Source organism: Haliaeetus leucocephalus, unplaced genomic scaffold (genome assembly GCF_000737465.1).
Source record: "Haliaeetus leucocephalus isolate CR32 unplaced genomic scaffold, Haliaeetus_leucocephalus-4.0 Scaffold206, whole genome shotgun sequence".
NCBI classification, from domain to species: domain Eukaryota; kingdom Metazoa; phylum Chordata; class Aves; order Accipitriformes; family Accipitridae; genus Haliaeetus; species Haliaeetus leucocephalus.
In genome coordinates this window covers 2,633,771-2,655,493 of record NW_010972642.1, presented here as the reverse complement: position 1 = coordinate 2,655,493, position 21,723 = coordinate 2,633,771, and the positions used below count along the sequence as shown (strand labels likewise).

The following is a 21,723-nucleotide window of genomic DNA, read 5'->3' as shown; positions in this document are numbered from 1 at the left end:
GGCAGAACAATGTTAATTTGTTCTTTGCCATCACCTTTTTAGCCAACAGAATAATGCTACTGGAGTTTGGACTGTAACATACTGACCCCTTTGAGGATCATAAAGCATTCTGCCTTTTACCAAATTCCTTTGCTCTAATTCTTGATTTAAGACATGTTCAACAATCAGTGGTCTCATTTGTGTACTGTATTCTTCTCACATTGGGTCAGTTCACTGTTATGAGCTGATGAGCCTCAGTGTTAAGCCTCACAGCTTACAGCCTTCTGGAAGGTCGCACCCTCAGATCGTGGATAAACAAGGCAGCAATTGAGAGTTAAACAAGAGTTTCTGTGTTTGCTTGTCAGTTCTGTGCACCTAGTGCCAAATGAAACATTGTTGTCTCTCCAGCATCTGCCCTGAACTCAGTTTGATCCTTGAAACTCAATTTGATCCTTTCCCCTCCCTCCTTTCCTCTTCCCCTGACAACACAGTTTTACCAGAAACTGGAAACCTGTCTTAACTCTGGATATAAATTTCCTCTTTGGTTTTCTGCAGATGTCTTCAAATGTCAGCACGGTGTGGCATGCTGCCTGACATTTTTAATGTGCCTGTAAAGGAATGTGTATTTAAAATTATTTTTAAGGGATTAAAGTTAGCCTAATGCAGTGAATGGAGTTGATTTCAATTGATTGCAGTATGCAATCTAACCCACTCATAGAAACCCATGAATAAGAGATGCACAGTGGATCTGACAATTACCAGGGAAGTGCCATTGCATATCTTCAGCAGCCTGATTGAGGGGGATACTGCTTGGGTCAGCTGCTGCCTTTACTTATTTATTAACAGAATCATTTGTTAGGTACCCGTCATTGCCCACGTCAAGCATATCCACTCCAAATCACAAATGCCAGCAGTTGCAAAACTGGACAGTTCACAGTAACTCCTAATCTCAAACTGATCAGCCAATCCCTCTTTCTCAGGTGGCTGCAGAGATTTCAGCAAGAAATCTCCCAAACAGCTGAAACACCAGTGAAAGCTGGTGACTTCTGAAAAGGCATAGACAAAACTACAGTACTAAAGTTTCTTTCAGTGGCATTCAAGCGTTTACTTGTAAAGATCCTGGTATATGTGTTTCAAAGGAACAGAAGGTGGATTTCCTCCTTGAATTTCTGTTGTTTGAGGCATTCATACTGTTGTACAAACCCCACATGCCACCAGCTCAGGGGAGAGGAATGTTCTCTGTCCTGGGAGAGGCGCATAGGAGGACTGGTAGGGAAACTAGGCTGGAAGATGCACTTCAGGAGAGTACCTGATGTGTTCAGCCTGTGGGATCAGAATTAGTCTGAAAGTAAATGTGTATTTTAAAGCCTAGCAAAATCAGGGGAAAAAAGAATATGATTGCCTGTATACTATCACATATATAGGTATTAAACTGAACGGTTATTACTGCTGTACACACAAAAAAATTTCAACTGTCCATGAATAAATGCTGCTAAAAATTAGAAAAGGTACATCTCTGAAAGCAGTAATATTCTGGAAAAGTCTGTTAAGAGGTGCTGCGGGCATACTACACAACTTGTTTTAAAATGGAGCCTGATAAATTCATGGATGGAAAATTTGGATATAAATGAAGCACCATGTTTGTTAACATCTGAGAATCCCATGAAAATAAATTTTGCTCATTATGCTGTAAGTTATTTCCAGGCCTATATGGAAATGAGAAGCAGAATGCCATCAAGAATGATAAAATTATTCTGAAGTTTGAGGTGAATATTTGTTATTATATATACTAAGACTAAGATCTGGATAACTAGTCAGTAATAATGAGTGTATGTGCTCTTAAAAGGCTGTGGAGAAAGGCTGTTGTGTCCAAAAAGATCTAAGCACCAGCCCTCAGAATACCTGTCCCATAAGAAACGTCTACTTCCTAAAAATCAAGGCACCAACTATCACTAGTCACTCTTGAAGACATTAGCTAATCTTTTCATCCATCTCTGTTTACACAAGCAGCCAACCAGTCTGTGCATGTTTTACCTGATACCATAATTTGACAGTTCTGTAGAAAGACTGTGAGCCAAATCTGAAATTCAAAGCCAGTTCAGCAGGTGGAAAGCAGAAAGTCATTACTTTTCAATAATCCCGGATGCTTAATTCACTTTTCTGAGAAGTAGGTCAGACACCAATCTGTGTGGTAAATGGATATTGTCATGTGGAAAAAACCACATTTTTCTGCCTGAAAACTGTGTGTTAGCAATATTGTGATTCACAATTAATGTTACTCTAGTTAATGACAGTTTCCTGTTTTCTTCTGATTATCCTGTGCTTTTGATGCCCTTCGTATAGGTCACTTCAGTTTTTCCATCCATAGACCATTAGGCACTAATTCTCTAAGCAGCTTGGGCTACCAGAGCTCTGAAATAACCAAGAAAGTTGTTGTCATCTTTGTGAAGGCAGAGTCACCTTTAGGCACAGGCAAAGATGATAACGGCCCATGGAGCAAGAAGATCTCAGCAATGAATACCCATGACCTTACCAACTTCTTTGCCTATGGCTAAACTTAACTGTGGCTGTAGAGAAAAGAAAGTGTGTGGAGATCTTGGAGAGTTCAAGGAGAAAGTTCCACCACTGAACCTTAGCATGAACTTTAAAATGCTAGCAGAAAGGGGAAACAGATACCACAGTGTGATAAACTGGGTCAGTGAACTAATCCATGCCAAAAATAAACTGCAAAATTAAAAAAGATAAGACACATGGGTTTGATGTACCCTACTGCTCTATACATAGTTAGGAACCAGCTTTTGGGAGGCTGTGGGAAAGAGGGTTTCCTTTAGCCAGTTTGCCCTTGAAAGAAAGTGCAGAGAGCCGTAACCAGAGTTGTTCTACCTTGCTGTGAAGACACGCTCTGAGATGTCACCGGAATAGCAAAGAGGCCTTTTCAATCTGTTGTTGATAACATGACATAAGGTTTCTTAATGTTCTCTATTCTAACAGAGAGGACTGCATAAAGAGAAAACAGAATATCGAGAGAGGGAGAAAGCAACATATACATCTGTTTTTATTTTATTTTAAATGTAATCATTTAAAATAACTTACAGGGAAAATCTGCAACAATGACAACAAAAGCCTCTGTTTAGGTTTAAAGTATGTGATTAGCAATCTGGGTGTTAAAAGCATTTTAGAAGCTTAATGGACACATGGAAAGAATAACAACCCATTAAAATATTGAATTGTTTAAATAGTGGTATTCTGGTATCGGCTGTTCTGCATAGTGATGATGTCTAAATTAATACTAGTTTATAAGCAGAAGCCTGCTTTGTGTGAGTTAAAATGCACTGGTTTTAGCTGCAAAGTTAATATGCCTCATAGTAATATTGCAAATTCCCTAACTGCTTTGCTATAATATGGCCCAGTTACAGATTCTATAACCTAAATCATGTCTCAGTGACTTAGGAAGTGTTTAAACTATGCATTAAATTAAATACATAGGAGTTAAAAAAGAAAAGTTCACCACAGATGCAACCTAATTAATCAGCACTGAATTGATTTTGTACTAATGCTTTGAAATGAGATTTGTTTTCTTGTTTTCCATTTGAGTGTTAATTTGTGTCATTTATTAAATAGTCTGTATGTATTTCTTTCTGAAGAATGTAATTAATAATTAAGATAATTAACTGAATCAATTCAGAGGTACCTTTCCTTGTATTATGTTAAGAAAAACATATACGTCTTCTTCCCTGGGTTTAGTATGCTTGATTGGTGTATGATAAATTCACACAGTATTTTGATTGAAATTTCGGTTTGGGGGGGGCGAGCCAGGGAGCTATCTGCAGCTAGAATGTTCTTTTTGGTATGGTTGCAACTATGAAGCTACAGACTTTTGCCAGAACATCTGAGATCATGAAAATGAGGCTAATGCCATGAATGGAGTTGATTTCAATTGATTGCAGTATGCAATCCAACCCGCTCACAGAAACCCCTGAATAAGAATTTAATTTAAAATGACAGGTGAAGCATTTGCTCAGCTTTGAACAGGGTATGATGAAGGTGGTTAAGGGTATTGTCAGCCCCATAAGCTAGTTAGACATAGTCCAAAACTGGAAGGAAAAAAAAAAGCAACAAAACAAAAAAAAGAAGAAAACCCTGCCAATTTGGTAGAGGTTTGCTGCTATATGGCCTGAAACTAATGGGTGGTTGTTCTATAACATGAGAACCTATCCAGAATATCTTCAGAGAGCTGTAGAAGTAAGCAGGGAAATAGAAAAAAAATAGCATCACAAGTTAAATAGATCTTAACCAGCAGGTGAATTCAAGAGGGCAAGTGTTTTCTTATGAGTACTGCATCTTACTCTTCAAAGATCAGTGATTATCTTATAGTGTTATGTCTCAAGTTAAGTTCACTTTGATGCTAACACATGTTTTCAGTACATATCTACATGTATATCTAGTTATTTTTTTATCTATTTTGTCTTTTCTGATGAAGGATCTTAGAACTCTAGGAAATTAGAAGTGTGTTCTGGCTCCCCTTGCACAGGGATGAGATGGGGAGAGCTTGGGGGAGAAAACTTCTTTTTTTTTTTTCATCTTAAGCAGCTCCACAGGGATAGAGCTTTTAAGAATTGGGTAGAGAATTTAGCAACACATCATGCAGAGCTAAATCATGAATAGAATGCAAGAGCCTTGTGCAAACACATGTAAGTCCATGTGAGGTTAGTATAACCCAAAAGAAAGTGCTAGGGCAGTCTCCTCTACCTGTTGAAGAGAACACATGTTGCTCTACCCTGGAATTCCTCAAAACACACATGGAAATATCCTGTCTGTGTCTGTCATCTGAAAGAAGGCTGACGTTATCCAGCTCATGAAGAACAACTAGCCCAAGGTAAGCCATGAGACAGGCTATGGCAAGAGCACTCCTTTAAGCAGTGGAGCTCAGGGGCTGGATATACTGGATTGCTGCAGATAGCAGTGACTGGTGTGTATGTGGGTACATGTTCATGTGAGGTAGGTTTTAGGATTTGGGGTTTTTTGGTTCTTGCATCCCTGAAACCAAGGATCAAGAAATGGAAACAAAACAGATGCATAAATAGTGCCTCTTCTGTTTGTTTGTTCTTCAGGAAAATCAAGGAAAGTTTGGAGTGCTTTCCTGTTAAACTCAATAACTTGATCCACACACTTGTACAGATGTCAGTGACAGGCTCTGCAAAACCTCCAGCTCCAGAGACGATCCCCCAAGAATGGATGATGCTGGATGCAGAGAAGTCAATCGCAAGAGCCACCATTTTGGGGTTCAACAAAAAGTCTGTCTCCGTATGCATTGTGTTCTTTGCTTGCCCTCATTTGCCTTGATCTTTAACGACTCTTCTGTGAGCTTATATACTCTCCCTCCTCCTTTATAGACGATGTGTGTGTGCCACAGGATGAACACAGTGCCATAAGCAATGAGCTACCCGAGAGAAAGAACACCAGGCAGACAGCTATTAGCAGGGAGCCATTAAGGAGAACAGTTCATGCCCTATAGTGAAAAATAAATCAAGAGCTAATTAAAGCATCCAGAAGGAAAGCATGGCACAAAATTAGGAAGCCTAATACAAATCGGAGGCTGTTATATGATGCTTTAATGGTGCATTATTAGTTTTCACACACTGCAGTGATCTTTTAGTGTTTGAGTTGTATGCTATCCAGGCAAGTTTCTCTTTCTGTGCAGCAAAGACTATAAATTACAAACTGAATTTTCTGGCACTTGGCACTACATTAAAGAAAAGGTTTTCTTTGTTAAAATCACCCTATATTTCCTCTTTTACATTTTTTTTTAATGTGCCTCTCTGATCATTTCTCTCTGCCTCTCCCTTTTCCCCAATACAGCTATATCTAGTCCAGGTGGTGCAAACCTGCAATGTGGTCACTTTTGTGGAAAAATCATTCGACCAGTTCTCAGAACTTCACAGCCATCTCCAGAAGCAATTTCCATCACATGTCCTCCCAGAGTAAGGCAGCATATTAGCGAACGTTATTCTGCTGTTAAATGGCTCTCTCTGTGCACAGATAAAAATGTGAGAAAATGTACGGCAGACATATTTTTAGAAATGCAAAAGCAATGCAACATGTTCTATCAAGCCTTCTATTCAGCCCCAGAAGAAACTGAATCATAGGGCATTGTGACAGTCTAACTTTTATATATTTTATTGTTCCTTTTTTAATGGGAAAAGGGGGGAACAGCTTGGGCCTGACCCAGCTATTCCTGAAATCAAAGGGTAAGTGGTACTGACTTCATTAAAGGCATGATAGGGCCTTTGATAGTTTTTATTTTCTGCATGACGCTGATCAAAACTTTTAGCAAAATCCATATATTAAAGCAATGTAGGAATGTTCACACTGGGTCAGAACAGAAACAAGCCCATCTCTGACACTGGCAGGTGTGATCAACCTTTTTACAAAAAGATGCACATACTCCCCAGCTGAGAAATCTAAAATAATCTTATGTACTATCCTGGCCCCCAAAACTGATATGTTGTGTTTTGCATCATTCAGTTTAATATCTCTTGAAAAATATGCTATCATTAGTTGCAATAATTCTGAATATTACTTTTTATCCATGTGCATGTCTATTCCTGCTTTTCATATTCTGAATCTGATTTCTTCACAGTTTCCTGGGACAGTGAGTCCCATGGTTTATTTCTGTCTTATATAAAACAGCTTTGCCTTATGTAATGATTGTCCATGGCTTTGGTAAGACAAGTGGAGTTATGTATTCTACAAATATTATATACATTATACTGCATACACCATTGAGAACAAAGTAGTCCTCTCTTACACAGCCACACTGACTCACCTGATACAAACCACTCTTCAAGCTCAATCTACAACAAAACGTAAAGCTGGCCAAAAAGGCAAACAGTGTACTTGAGCCAAGCTGAGATTCAAGTGATATGCTTGAAAAACAGAAAGCTCTTTGAGGTTTGACCTGAGGTAAATAGCCATAAACAAAGTGGTTTTGACTTAAAAAAATAAAGTCCACAAATTTCAGATCCAAATTTGATATTCCCCCAAGCTTGTGAGAGGCATTCAGTTAAATGGGTTTAGGTTAGTTAATTCTAGAGAATCTTCCTCCTACCTGAGGGGATTTTAATTGACTGCAATTTGACTCATTATGACTGGGTCACATGAACTGGTTTGCAGCAGTTGGTAAGAATCAGAATTTTACTAAACACTGAAAGTGCTTGAATCGTGGTTTTGATTTGGAGATATTTGCATGCTATTAGGTTGTAAAATAAAATACGTATTTATGATTTTTTCCTGTGGTGAGCAGAGCCCTTTGAAGGAAAATATATTTTTCTTTAGAAATGTATAGGCCTCAGAAACCCTGTAGTGAATTTAAAAAATAGTACTAGCCATTTTTCAGATAAATCTACTTTTAATAAAATCCCTTACAACATTTTCACTGCAAAAGAAAGTTCCAGAACTCACAGTGGGTTAATCAGGATATACTGAGGCAGTGCCTAAGAGCTCCAGAGCTTTATTGTCATAATTCAGTCCCAGCAGTAACCTGTCACTGTATGATCTTTCCCCAAGACTGCGTTAAAGTAATTAATTTTATGATGTTTCTTTATATGTATGTTCTTTAATGTTAAAGTTTTGGTTTGTTTTCTAACAGAACTTCATCAGTTTGAGGCTTTTCATGTATTCTGGATTTTATTCTAATAATGAAAACCTAATTATTTCTTTATAGGAAGTTATCACTGAAACTGCCGTACCATATCAGACCATTAGTCTGCCTGTGTGTTACAAAGCTCCAGCGCTGGCTAGTGCCAGATGCTTCAAAGGAAGGAAACAGTCTTGTTCCATAATGTAACCACAAAATCAGTTTGAAAATGTATGATTTAAAAGTAAAATGTCTAATATTACTAGAATAATTGGAACTGCTAACAGAAAGGACGTGGTTACTGCTTTGTATTGATTCATGAAATTGTATATATTCATGTCTCATTAGGAGGAAATAATGCAATATGAGTCTGCTTCATACAAGTGCTAAATTCTGGCTATATTGCAAGAAACTAATGGCAAAAGCTCAGAGTCCTCAGCATCTGAAATTTTGCTATTGACATGTAAACATTCAGCCCATATTTATAAGTCAAAGCACAGCTGCCTCAAGCAAGCCCTTGCACTCTAGTACATTCCCTCTTGTTTGGTTTCAGACAGAGTATTAATTGTGTTTAATTATTTTTTTTTAAAAGACCAAAAATCTTTTCACCCAACAAAGCATTTAAGTGATGTAATTTATACACAGAATATCCTTCAAGCTAATAAGTAGGAAATGGAATCTGCTATGCAGGATGTTTGCACGTGGTGCAAGTTTACATTTTTCTGGTCTACTTAAGGTAGATACAAAGTCCAAAATCAGCTTGGGAAGTTAACTTTTTCTAATACAAGTGTGTTCACCAGTGCAAAGTTAGTTTCAGCCATAGGCACAATTCAGCAAAAACATGAAGGCCTTTTAAAGAAGTGTTCAGTACTACCACAAGGTTCATATTGTTCTGCAGTGCAGCAGTTATTGGTGCTATCAATCAGCAGTTTCTCTGTCCTCTGTTTGGCCACTGTGCTTAGGACGCATCTTCTGAGGGCCTATGTTTTACAGCCAGAGTCCTCTCTTTGTGTTATACAGCCTAATTAATTTTAAGCTGCTTCCAAACAAATCCTCCATACTATCTCTTGAAAGAAGTCCTTTTTGTGCACTGGAGGAACTCAGAACATTCACAGGCTATCTATGTGTGCCAAATGACCTGGGCTCTATTTTTATCTGTGCAGCTCATATATGTCATGATCCTGGATTATATCACTTCCCCCGCCTCATTATGTGTCCTACTACTGTAATTTTGTGAGGCAAGAATCACCTCTTACTATTCATTTGTACAGCACCTTAACTGAGCCCTGATCTTTCAGTGCTATAGGCAAAAATAATCAAAAGGTCATACATACGTGCAATATGCTGCTATCATCCTGGCCCCTTGCTGGTTTAATTGCAGACTAATTTATACCAGTGCTGAGTTTTTCCTCACAGTATTACACAGTTGCCTTGCAAAAGGCTGGCCAAGAGTCTCTTTTCAGTGTATTGCACTGCTAGATGGCTCTTTAGTGATTTCTCTGAAGCCTTCAGATATCTCTTGAGATCTACTGGATAAACAAGGTGGTACCAGAAAAAAAATAGGTTTGTAAACAAGACATGGTGAACTATTTACAGTGGTGGTGTAACATGAAATACAACCAGATCAAAACTTCTACCTTTCTGTATCACATAGATTAGAGGATATGAAGCATAATATTTGTTATGAATCCCAATATTAGCAATCCATATCACAAAACCCATTACATGCAATTTAGCACAGATCTCTTTTCTAATGCTCCTCCAACCTGAGAGAGAAATAGTCCTTGTCAGGGCAAGGTTAATATAAATTGATTATGTGTATTGTTAAAAATCTAACCTTTTGACTGATCTAATGTGCGTTGTCTCTAAAACGCAAAGATAATTCAAGTAAGAAAAATGTGGGGGTTTGACATTTTCCATCACCAAAGCATTTGAAAATTGACATAAGGCCATTCTATGCATATGTGGTTTATTTACTAAAATGAAATGAAATTCATCTTAATAAAAATTCAGCAAGAACATTACTATTACTATTATTATTGTTATTGCTTTGGTTGGGATTGATTTTGTTATTGTGATGATCATTTGCTTTCGTACATTGCTTTTATTATACTAGTGCCTGAAATTACATATGGGATCAGGGACCTGCTCTGAAAAACTTATCTACACTCTAAATAGCTGAAGTAAAAAAGCAAGCAATGATATATTCATAAAATGTCATGTTGTTGCTGTAAGGCTTTGATATTCAATATTCTATGGTAAGGGTTTGTATAGCATGAGCCCTGGGCTGAGATTTGTTGTGCTCTGCACAGGGCAAAAGAAGGCAAGGGTAGTGTTTTCCTGGGATCATAAAGGGCCAATTTTTTTAGAGGTATTTAGATAACATAAAATGAAAATAAGTGCCTTTTAGGGTTTTGTTTGGTTGGTTGGTTCGTTGGTTGGTTTTTTAATTAATGATTTAGACAGAAAAAGGGGTACAGTATGAAACAGAATATCAGCAAATTATTAGAACCACCAGAGTCAGAAGGTAAATAGTCCTCTGGACACGGTACCCAACCCTTCCCCTACCTGCAAAACCTCTTAGAAAGTGGTAACTTTCTTCTGTTAAGTAGAGCTGGAAACATCTCCAGCAAATCCAGTACAAGTACTTACAAATATTCTTCTTTTGCAGGTTTCCCCCCTCATGGCATTTACCTTTTACAGATCTTGAACATAAAAGAGTGAAGGATTTGAATCTCTATCTGAAGCAGCTATTAAGTGGATCCAGGAAACTGGCTAATGTGAGCACTTCCAGTATTTATTTTATTTGCATATGACTTTTAGTAGCATTGTACCAAAAGATTCAGGAAGCTTTCCATGGCCTCATTAAAAAAAAAAAAAAAAGACATAAATGACGCATTTTCTAATGGAGCCATTTTGAGATGGAGCCATTGTAACATTTATCAGAACTTAAGACAAAGACAAGAATGACTGAAAAATAGTTTATTAGACCTGGCAGGGCATTTTTCAAAAAACACTTTCCTTCCTTTGCTGCCATCCAAAAGTAATGATTTACTGAATATTTGACAGTAAGGAGTAGGTTCTGAGGAATGTAATGGCTAAAAAAGAAGTAAGTTTTGAAATATTGAAAAGTCTGATTTTGACAGTTTTTAAATGAAAAGCTCCATTCTTTCAGCCCAGAAATACTCTTCATTTCAAAATTTAGTTAACATGTAGAAGAAATTGTTTTGCAAACATAAGACCAAAACCAGAATGTTTCAATATTATCAGAATGATACATTGTGTCCATTGAAATTGGTGGTTTGCCTTTTTTTTTATTCATTATTGTTTTCTGAGATTTGATGTTCTCCTGTTTCAAAATGGAAAGTTAAAACAGTAACAAACACTGACTCTTCATTGTCTGGCCCAAGACAAAGCCTTTTGCAGCTCAGCATCGTAAAAGCCAGGGCTAAGAGCAACTAACAGGCTCCATGCACCCTGGGAGAATGTTAAATCATTATGCTGTGTCACTTTGGAAATTGAATGGTCAATTACTGATAGTGACACCGGGGTCTGAGAGAAAGGAGCATCTTCCAGCAACCGGCGTTGTCAAGAAAGCTGTCAGACAGGAAAAACCAGTGGTTTACATTAGATCCTAGGCTTACATAGAGGCTAGTAAATTCAAGGGAGCCAAGGCACAAGCTCCTGTGTTGACTCTGCTGTTTCACTGTTGGCACGTTCTCTAGCAGAGCTTGGGCTTCTGCCAGGTGACCCATGTCATGTCCCATGGCCTCAGGACCATAGCACAAACTGGGGCCAGTTCAGTTTAATAGCGTAGACAGTCTAGGATGCCAAAAGAGGGTATGACAGGATGGTTTTTCTCCAAAATTTCAAACATCTTGCAGGAGGAGAAAAATGTTTGCTGCCTAGCTATATATCTTTCCCAGCTGTGACTGTGTAATGGAGATTAAAGAGGAAATTGTCTATATGTAAAATAAACAGGAGTTTCCTTATTAATATGAACAAAAATTCTGTGCCCTGAGTTGAAATTGAGAAGATTTCCAAAGAGGACAAGTAATATCTGTGTTACACTTAATTTGGTACAGACAGCTGACTTGGGTGTTTGGTTCCCTTGACTGACCTTGCCAGATAAACTGCACAAGTTGGGGTTAATTGTTATGCAATTTCTGTCATTCACGGTAGGGTCATGGGTTTATTTTACATTAGCGCCTTTTGGTCACAGTTGAGGAAAAACTGATATAAGCCAGTGACCTAGAAATGAAGAGCTCTGTATCTTCTGCTGTGCTCTGGGCTGCTGTAAGGTACATGGATTTTCAATTTGGGCCAAGCACTGCTGTGTAGAAGCCTAATCTATGTCTGAAAAATTAGACTGCTTAAAGCCCTGGGATAGTAATAAAAACATTTCCCGGTCATGCACAGAAGCTCTCTTCTCCCTCCTGCTCTGTGAATGGGCTAGCAATCAGCCAGAGCATGCTGCCTTGCAATGGGCTTCCTAATGCTTCTTCTGCTCCCTTTACGGCCCTGCAGCACGCACCCGTGGAGCTGGGTAAGTTCTCCCAGCACGCTGCTGCTGGGACACTGGGACACAACCATGACTAGGGTATTCAGAGGGAACTGTGGAAAGATCTGCTTGGGGACCCATACTGGGGGGGGCTCTGAACCAGGCCAGTGGGTCTATTCAGCCATGCTGGACTATGTAGTTGCTGAAAACCGTTCCAGTCTGGTACAGTCTGTAATGCTGAACCATGAGGAGAAGCAAACAATTTTGCACCTAAGAGGGCTGCACAGCTGCTGGTGTGCTAGACTTGGAGGGCACGATAATAAACAGAGTAATGAGCAGATTGTTTCCAACTGTAAAGTGGTATTGCATGGAGGAAATCATCTTGCTTACCACCATGCAGCTAACCTGCAATTCTAGATGATAACCTTTAAAGTTATTGATAGTCTATAAACATTGAATCATTATTTTTACTTCAATATGCTTATCCTGCTGGGAGATGTGAGAAATTTAGAAAATACTGATGTGTTCTGACCCACTTAGAACAAGGAGACCAGTCAGTGGGTAATTTCCTTTGTGTTCCCAGCCAAAGGCTTCTTTTTTACTTTTCCCTTTGCTGTGACTCTTTTAAAAGTGTCATGGTGTCTTCTTGGTTTTACTCTGCGCAGAAAGCCAAGCTAGGAGGCTTTCTTGATAAAAATAAATACATAATTTTGTCTGTGCCTTCGACAACTTTGCAGTCAAATTTGTCCTTTTGCTCAAATTGCTAGGAAGCCTGACCAAAACCATTTAGTGAGTTGTCTGTTCTCAGGGATTACCAAACTGTCATTCTTATGAAATAGTAAAACTATGTAGGAATAAATAATTAATTCAGAAACTTGTGAAGAAATCTTGTAAGAGCAGATGCCTGTAGAGCAGGGTTCCCTTTACTTTATTGACACAGTCATTTTTTTCTGCTGAATCATACCTGTATGGTATCGTAGCTATATTGTAGCTGTACAGTATGCTGGAGTATTGTCTGAAATGGAGAAAAGAGCTTTTGTTTCATTACAAAATACCCTTGCTATCACTGTAAACACATTACCCTGATTGACTAGACACCGGTTTAAGCTCTGAAAAGTTTAGTCCCATCCGCACAGAACTGTCTACATGCTTGGTTCTACCAATTAAGTAATTAAAAATCCTAGAAATAAAGAAAGCATTGAATTGTATCCAAATTCCTTCCTCAGTCATGACTTAAGTGCATGCTTTTTAGTCCAGATTAAGTTCTGTTTGTGAAAATTGTGTTATAATTAAGAGTAAGTCAGAATGTCACTGACCTTTTCTGCTAAGTGGTTTGAACAAAGGAGGAGAGGTGGAAAATAGCTGCCTTCTCATTTGCACTGTAGCTCAAATGGAATTAAATGTTTCTTTAAACCCTTCTTTAAAGAATAGAAACTTCAAGCCACCTTTCTCTATCTCTGAATTTTAGTATTAGATCCAATAAATGCAGAAACATCAGCTGATGGAGACATTTACTGTTGGGCCAATTTAAATGCTTAAACATGCTCACACCCATCCCATTTTTTAAGTCTGTGGTTTACTTTGAGCATAAGCCTTATTCATTGACTTCCTTATAGACCTTTGTTGAAGACTTGCCTAGAATAGTGCTTTTCCTAAATTCAGGTTAACACTCAGTTATAAGTAACTACGCCACCAGGCTATATACATGAACAACAAGCTATATTCATTAAATCAGTCACTAAAATGGAAAAGTTGATGCACCTTCGTTGTCATATTGAGTCATTTAGGACAGGATCAAAAACAGGTTTTAGCACCTTTATTAGTTTCTTTCTACTCCTCCCAAACCAGTGGCAATATATACGATCACACCATAAGAATATTTAGTTTTGTGCCAGTTGCACCATTGCTGGCTAGTTCATCAGCTGCATGCGTTGAAATGCATGGGTCTCCTAGATCAGCAATGCAACATACTCAACATTGTTTAGAGTCCTGGAGTTTTGCTTCATTAAATGGCAAAACAACCAAGTGGTGCCACCAATAAGAGGTGAAGCATCAAGAAACAATAAATTGAAGGCTGGTAACGTGGAAGAAGACAAAATATACATTATCACAGTATAAATCAAATCTGTGACAAAAGGCAGCTGCTGCTAACCACTTTTACATTTTTCTGTATTTCACTCAACTCCATCTGAGCGATGGGCTGAATGGATATTGCAGTCCAAATCTCATAACATATCATATAAATTAAGGGTGCCCTCATGGCTTGTCATTTTACTGCTGTATTTGTAGGAGGGTTGTACTCTCCCTGGGGACACAAAAGCAAGGTAAGGCTCCATTAATTTAGTCTGCCCTCAGCCCTGGTGTCAAACAGCAGCATTCACAAAGCTGAATGTCTTCATGCTTATCTTGAAAAGACAACTTGCACCTGGCTTGGGCATTACAAGTGAAAAATCTAAAACTGAACCTAAAGCAATGTTTTATATAGCAGCTGTGTGCATTTGATACTATCAGCCAGCTAGTGGCATTCTACGGATAATCGTCCTATCTCTCATCATTTAAAAGAGGTGGCATTTAATTTGTGGATACTGTTATTGATAACACAGCTCAGACACTAGATGTATTTACTGATCTCGCAATACTACACAGCCTTAAATAAACATGTTATTTGTCCCGCATCTTTCACATAGATTGATTTTGTGTACAAGTTCAGTGGGCTTGGATGTTTGAGGGAGCTTGTTTATCATGATGGAGGGGGGTGGCAAACATAATAGTAAGTGCAGGTGCACTGTAGGCTAATCAGTAAAAAGAAATGAAGCATGTTGGGGTTTGGCTCCATAAAAATTTTCTAAGTATCCAAATTAACTAGGGACTTTGGGGCAAAAGATAAACCTGGTGCAAACAGGTAAGCAAACAGTGACAGTGTATCAGCAATGGATAGGTTTTATAAACAGCTTTATGGTGACTTACAGGCTGTGTAAAAGGGCTTTAAAGAGGATGTAAATGGAAAAGATTGTAAATTACATTCACTCATTTTGAAGCATACAGTGAAAACCAGGACCACAGTGTTGTTCTAGAGTGACTAATGTTTTACACTATAAAAATAATCAAGTTTGATAAGAGCTTCCCATATTTCATTTGTATTTTATTCACTGGCGCTACTTGGGATTTGCAGAGGTGAGAAAATAGCTCCCACAGTGCCTGTATGGAGGTACATAACGCAGTGGTACAAAGTGCACCTGAGGTATGTGGGTCCCTTAAACTCCCACCACTCCCATACTGCTGCAGCAAGGCATCCAGCGGAGCCAAAATGAGGAGCGTTCAAAGTCCTTTCTTTTCTGCTGTCCTTTCCTGAAGTTATGATAGCTGCAGCAAGGTCAGCTTTTTCTGGCTTTTTTTCTTTCCTGCTGATTCTCCATCCTGTTAAAGTATAACAGGTGCATGGGTGTTCTCTGACCCCAAATCTACTCTAACACAGCTGAAAAGAAAGCTGAAAGCAGAGGAGAGGCTGCTTTTCTTTTTAATGAAATTAAATCTGGCTGTGTTTATCTAACAGCAGAGTGCTTTTCTAGTTAGTCTCTGATGGAAAGCAGTAGACAAATTGTACTGTGCTACAGTGGTGCAGGGCTCTGCCAGCTCCCCCAGTGTCACTGGAATTACTTATTTCAGTTGTATCCTAGTGTAAGTGAAGGTGGAATTTGTCCCTTTTGAGATTAATGGCTGGAAAAAAGTCATGCGTGAGTTCTAGCCAGACCAACGCTGATGCACCCATACATACCTGGCTGCTCCCCAATAGGCTAATGTTATTGAGTGACCTGAAAAAATATCAACATTACCTATTAAAGATTGTTGTCTTATTAGGTAAGAATGGTTAGACAAATGATAGGTGGCTTTCCTAAAAATCCCTAAATGGGCAGTATTTTAGGGAATTTTCATTTACCTATTTAAAGAATTCCAGAGGAAAAAAGGGGAGGTGAGTGATTGTGGTCATCCTCAGTGCCTGCCTATCTGCCAAGACTGTCACAGGGTCTCTAAGATTCCCACCTATGGTCACATATTTGTAATAATTGCTTGTTTAGAAGTGGACTCTATCCACCGAAATACAGTGTGCTTTTGATTATACATATGTTCAAAGCTCCGATGTGCCTGTTTCCATTTAGCAGTGTAATTAGATGCATGCTTGACTCTAAGCATACACTTCAGTCCCACTGACTGGAGTCCAACTGATTGAAGTCCCATTGATTTAGGAATCACCTGAAAGTTCAGCATGTGCTTTGGTGGTCTGCTGACAAAGGGTGAACTTGAGAAGGTGCTTAATGCACTTTGCTGGTGGAAATCTAAATGGTGGACTCCTGCAGTAGGCAGATTAACACAGTTCAGGGAGAAATCGCTGTCTTATGAATAACAGTCTGCAAAATGCTTATTGCCACAAACACATAGGAGATCTCTCCAATGCTTTTGATGTACTTTGCCCTGGATAGACTGCTACCTCTGCCCCTGCAATATGACCTGTTCAGTTATGGTTTTGCATTCCATTTGCCAGTATGAGCCTTGCTGCTTCCCCACATGCTTCAATACCTGTTGAGTACAACGGACACATGGACAGGGAAAGGTTTGTAATCAGTGCTGTGGCACCAGCAGTGTACCTGCCTGTCGTGTTCATGCCTGATGTAAGCTCTGCACAAATTCCACTTCTGTACTTAAACCAAATGTCATTTTTTTTCAATGTTGTCTCCTTTAGAAATGAGAATTTGGAACTATCGCCTGAAACAATTATTGCACCTCCTGTTTACAAACCATTCTGTTCATATATTTCCATTTATTGCAGAAAGAGTAAGTGGAGAGGAAGCAGAACACCAGGCTGCTCAGTGTGGAATTTTTTATTTCTCTTTCAAGTCAGTTAGTATATCCTTCCTTCCATTCCTGCCCACTTCTCTCAAGATCTTTGAACTTGAAGGGCTACTTAAGTTTCTCTGCTTATTTATGCTGTCAAATAAAGGCTGAGCTGCCAAAATACACTCTTTCAACCCATTGAGATTTCCTACACTTGGGGCTTGTGCTGAAAGAGCAAATGGAGGTCCCACAGGGAATAACTCTGCTGTTTAAAGCTACTGAAAGCTGAAGCAGGTGTACAGGCTTTCCCCTGTAAGCTGTCTTCATGAGATGAGAGAATAATTAGTCATGCTCAGAACAGATAGATGTATTGGAAGTCCACTGCTAATACCTTAAGGATTTGTCATTCTATTCAAGGAAAATAATTCTGTTGGTTTATCCTTTTTTTTTTTCCTGATTTTTCTTTTAAAGAAAATATCAGTGTGGGAGGAAAAACTCCCGAGTAGAATGAAAAATAAAAGGCAACTGCTAAAATAAATCCAGATTGCTAAATCTTATCTCTATGCTGAACATACACATCTTGTTCCTCTGTCTGTTGTAACCACATGTTAACTCCTTACTATCTGCATTTGTCACTAAACCCTGCCTTTTCTTTTTTCCTTGCACAAATCATGCCACATCTTGTCAAATTGAAACAAGACAAATGCTACATGAAGTACGTCTTGCTGATAAGGGACACATTATTTTCCATGGCCTGGAAAAAAACAATGGTGACATTTTAATGCTAGAATTTGAAAAGTCTCTTGTTCTACCCATTCATTACAGTGTCAGTACAAGTAACATCAGTATGAATGTGGCAATTCTAACCGTCTCAAAGAATGGCCATTCTGAAATACAGCTTTATGTAAAAGCTAATAAAATGCAGTTACTGTCCACCTTTGATTCAGAATCATAAGAGTCCATTTCAGAATTCACATTTTTATTGCCTTGCACAATACTCAAATCTGGGGATTTGGTTTATTGTTTTAATTCTCTACAGCTGAACGTAACTACCTGTTATATATGTACACTAGAGCAGTACAGGTCAGTACATAAAAACAAAAGTTATAGTGCAGTACATAAGGTGGATTACTCTTTTAAACAGGATGGCGAAATATGATCGTCCCTTTCACCCCCCGTTGGTTTCTGGTAGGAGTTAACTGTGTGGAGCTTTGCAGTGTGAGTGTCCGTTAAGCCGCCATGTGAGGGAGGTGTGCACAATATCTGAGCCTCACGGAGGCACACATTAGGTCCGATGCTTGGGGTCGGTCCTGTGCCAAGGGCGAATTTCATGCTGACTACGCAATACCCAGTAAAGATGTTGTCCTGCATTTGTTTCACAGATGGGCTGCTCTGTAAAAGTAGTTGCAGCTGCTAATACATATCTCGAGACACTGGAGATCAAGCAAGAATGCAAATCTGTGGCCCACGTGGCACATTGCTGTTTGGAAGCGTGTTGACAGAAAGGGGCCAGGTAGGCACTAAGGCGGCATCCCAGAGCCAGTGGTAAGGGGCACCGCTGTCTTCCCAGAGCCTGAGTAGAAATCATTCCCTGGGGTCCTTGCCCATGATCAGAGGGGAAAAGCGCCCCTTTTTTGCTAACTCCAATACATGCGTTAGAAACCTACCAGCGGTCTGCTCGGAGGGGCATAATTTAAGGAACAGCGCACAACATACAATAGTCCCTAAAGTATTTTTATTTTCTTTCAGAATGAGCTTGTACTCAGCTTCTTCCTGAATTGGTCCAAAAATACCCTGGCAGAAGATTCATCATCCGTGACCTTAGGTACGTGAATTATCAATCTTATTTGTTTTTGAAGAAGGACTTCTTTAATAATATTAAATATAATAGTGCAAAGGTGAGTCTAAAGTGTTTAGGTGGCTTTTTTTTTTTTAAGATATAAAGATACCAACAAATAATTCCTGATTTCTCAAGGTCTCTGAAAATGTGTTAGTAATGTGACCTGTAGTTTTCTTTCACTTTGACATATTTTCCTCAGCCTTCTTTCATTTCTTTTTGAATAAACATACCTATATGCAAAGTAAAAGTTTATTTACACAAACTGTGGCAGGTTTCTTGTTTTACAAAACAAAATCTTTAGAGAAGAATCTGCAGGAAAGGATCTGAGTCATGACAAAGCACAAAGTGTGCTTGAACAAGCGAAGAAAATTAGGGATGACTTCTAAAGTCATTTTCACAATGAGTGGAGCAGGTAAATAACAGAACATTATGTTAATGCCCAGGCATACATTATTAATGATAGTGAGTGGTAATTCACTTCTTACTAAATGAGATTCTGCATTGTTCCCTTAGCCTATCTAAATACTTAACACATTTCCCTCTTCTGTCCAGCACCTAATTTAATCTAATCTCTGGTATTACAGCATTAAGAGCCAAAGTATAAACCATAAAATGTAAACTGTGAATGTTTATTGTCTTCGACTGCACTGGTTCTGCACTGAAAATAATCTTCCATAGTCAGTTTTTAGGCAAAATAAAATCTCATGAGGAAGCCTGCAGCTGCACTCTGCACCACAACAATTCAGCTGGTTATGTGCTCCAAGTGATAGGATAGTTTCCAAGATCACCAGTTATCCACATTTCAGAAAGGAGTGGAAGTATCTCTGCATACTTAGTTTGCATGTCCATTAAATTAATTTAATCTCTCTGCAGACAGAGGCTTCATTATCTCTTTTACCGGGACCATTTTTTTTAATCCATCAGAACAAGATAAATCCCATTCCTGGCTTCTCAGCCTTTGGAAGATTCCCCCTGTGTAGAGTTTATTTGATTAGGGCATGCCATTATCATATTAAATCCATTATGACTATTGGAAATTACTAATGGTTGCTCTAACTTTTACAAAGGAATGAGGAGATAATGCAAAGATGTCCTAGGTGTTAGGAATATCCAAGGCTAAATCTTATCACAGAAAATCCAAACCAGAGTTCAAATGTAACATGTACTCTGGATCTGTGGGCTGCCTTGCTCTGTAGGCATCTTAACCAAAGATGCAGATGTGTGAGAGTGAGCTGAGGCATAAAGGAGTTAAAGTCCCAGGTCTTTAGAAGGATTTTGACATTTCACTAATATTTAGGTGCCTAATTATTACAGAGAATCTGGGTGTAAAAGTCTTATGCATAAGTATGAACTGAGTCTGTAGTAAAGCTGAGAAATAAATTAGTCTCATAATTCCTACAGTGGTGTCCTGAGCCAATATAGTGTGAAGGGTAAGCCCTTTATTTTTGTTGTCAATGTCATCAAAAACAGAGAAGAGAATAAAGAAACAGAGGTAAGAATGTGTTTGGTGGGTGTTTGATGAAAGCTGTGTGACAGGTAACCCAATCTGTTGGTTCACTATATAGTTAGTGGAGGTGAAGGTCACAACGTGGTCAGAGGAGATTAATGTGTCTCTAGCCTCAAGCATTATGGTTACAGAGGGATTCATTTTTTCCTGCTCAGGAACTCTGCCTTTTAAAGTTTGGACACTTCAGTTCTAGACTCAGGGCAAAACCTTTGTTAAGCACAGGAGGAAAAAAAACCCAACCAAACCCAAACAAAAAAACCCCACCTCCCTTTGGCCTAGAAAATTCATGACTCTCATTTATTGATGGAATGCCAGTAGCACACAAGGTCCAAATTAGGACCCAAAGAGTTTAGACTCTGTAAAAACAGAGAACAAGAATAATGGGCTGAGTCGCTCTGGGTATGGCACCACTTCTTGTCAGCAGGGAAGGGAATGCACCTGGATGACAGTCGATTGCAATGAACTGGGGAAGTAGGTGAGCTTAGCTGTAAATGAGCTAACTCAGCTATCAGAGAAAGACCAGCCATGCACGTGCTAATTACCCACCTGGAAAACTATTTTCATATATGTTAGTCTATGCTTTGCCCCTCGTTGTTGGAGTTAGGCTGCTGCCATACCCTACCTAGCTCACTTAGATTTTTTTGCTGCATGGCATTCTGCACTTTATTATCATCTATCCTGTGAGAAGGAGAAGACACAAGTGTAGCTCAGGCAGGAGGTGGCTGATCATGCCAAGCTGCCAGCTAGCAAACAAGGAGTTGCTGGGAAGAGCACGGTGGCCCTGGAGGCTGTTGCTTGCTGAGGGTGCCCTGAAACACTCTTGATTTGAAAGTAAGCCCTGTGGTAATGCTATAGTCAGTCTGGGGCAGGAATTAAGTTCACTGAGCCTGCAGGAGAAAGGCAATTTCCATGAAAAGAATACATCCTTCCCCCACAGCTTTTATTGTTTTATGAGTTCATAAGGGCCTTAACTTTCACCTGTTTTGAAGAATAACTCAGGTTTAATATGGGCTGTAGCTTTCCATGAATCTGGTGCTTTCTCTCTCAGCCTTTACACAAGCAAATCATCTTTCTCTTAGTTAGGATCAATATAAAATAAAATGAATGCCCAATAGAAGCAGGTTATGAATTTTGATCAAGACAGCATCTTTCTCTTAGACTGCTTTAATTTATAAGTGTTGTAGGTAATTACACTTACTAAAGTAAAATAAAAATTAAAATTTATGAATTCGTACTGTGCTCCTAGCAATGAAGAGATTAAAAATCAGTGCTAAATTTACTTTGACATGAATACTGATTCAGTAGTCCCAGTGGGGTGAATTCTGAATTATACTGAATATTGTCAGCATTTCATTATACCAAGCTCAGTACAAGGGAGTGAGAGCAGATATCAGGAATGATTTCACAGACAGCTTTTTATAAAGGCCCTT

General features: G+C 38.9%; 1 protein-coding gene across 1 annotated transcript in view; it reads left to right on the top strand.

Annotated features, from left to right (window-relative positions):
• Positions 1-21,723, top strand: part of PIK3C2G (phosphatidylinositol-4-phosphate 3-kinase, catalytic subunit type 2 gamma) — a 204,163-nt gene that overhangs the window by 156,167 nt on the left and 26,273 nt on the right. Inside the window, exons 27-30 of the mRNA XM_010566333.1 lie at positions 5,091-5,283; positions 5,839-5,960; positions 10,287-10,395; positions 18,696-18,771. Coding sequence (XP_010564635.1) covers positions 5,091-5,283; positions 5,839-5,960; positions 10,287-10,395; positions 18,696-18,771 — 500 coding nt within the window. The remainder of the gene's footprint in view (positions 1-5,090; positions 5,284-5,838; positions 5,961-10,286; positions 10,396-18,695; positions 18,772-21,723) is intronic.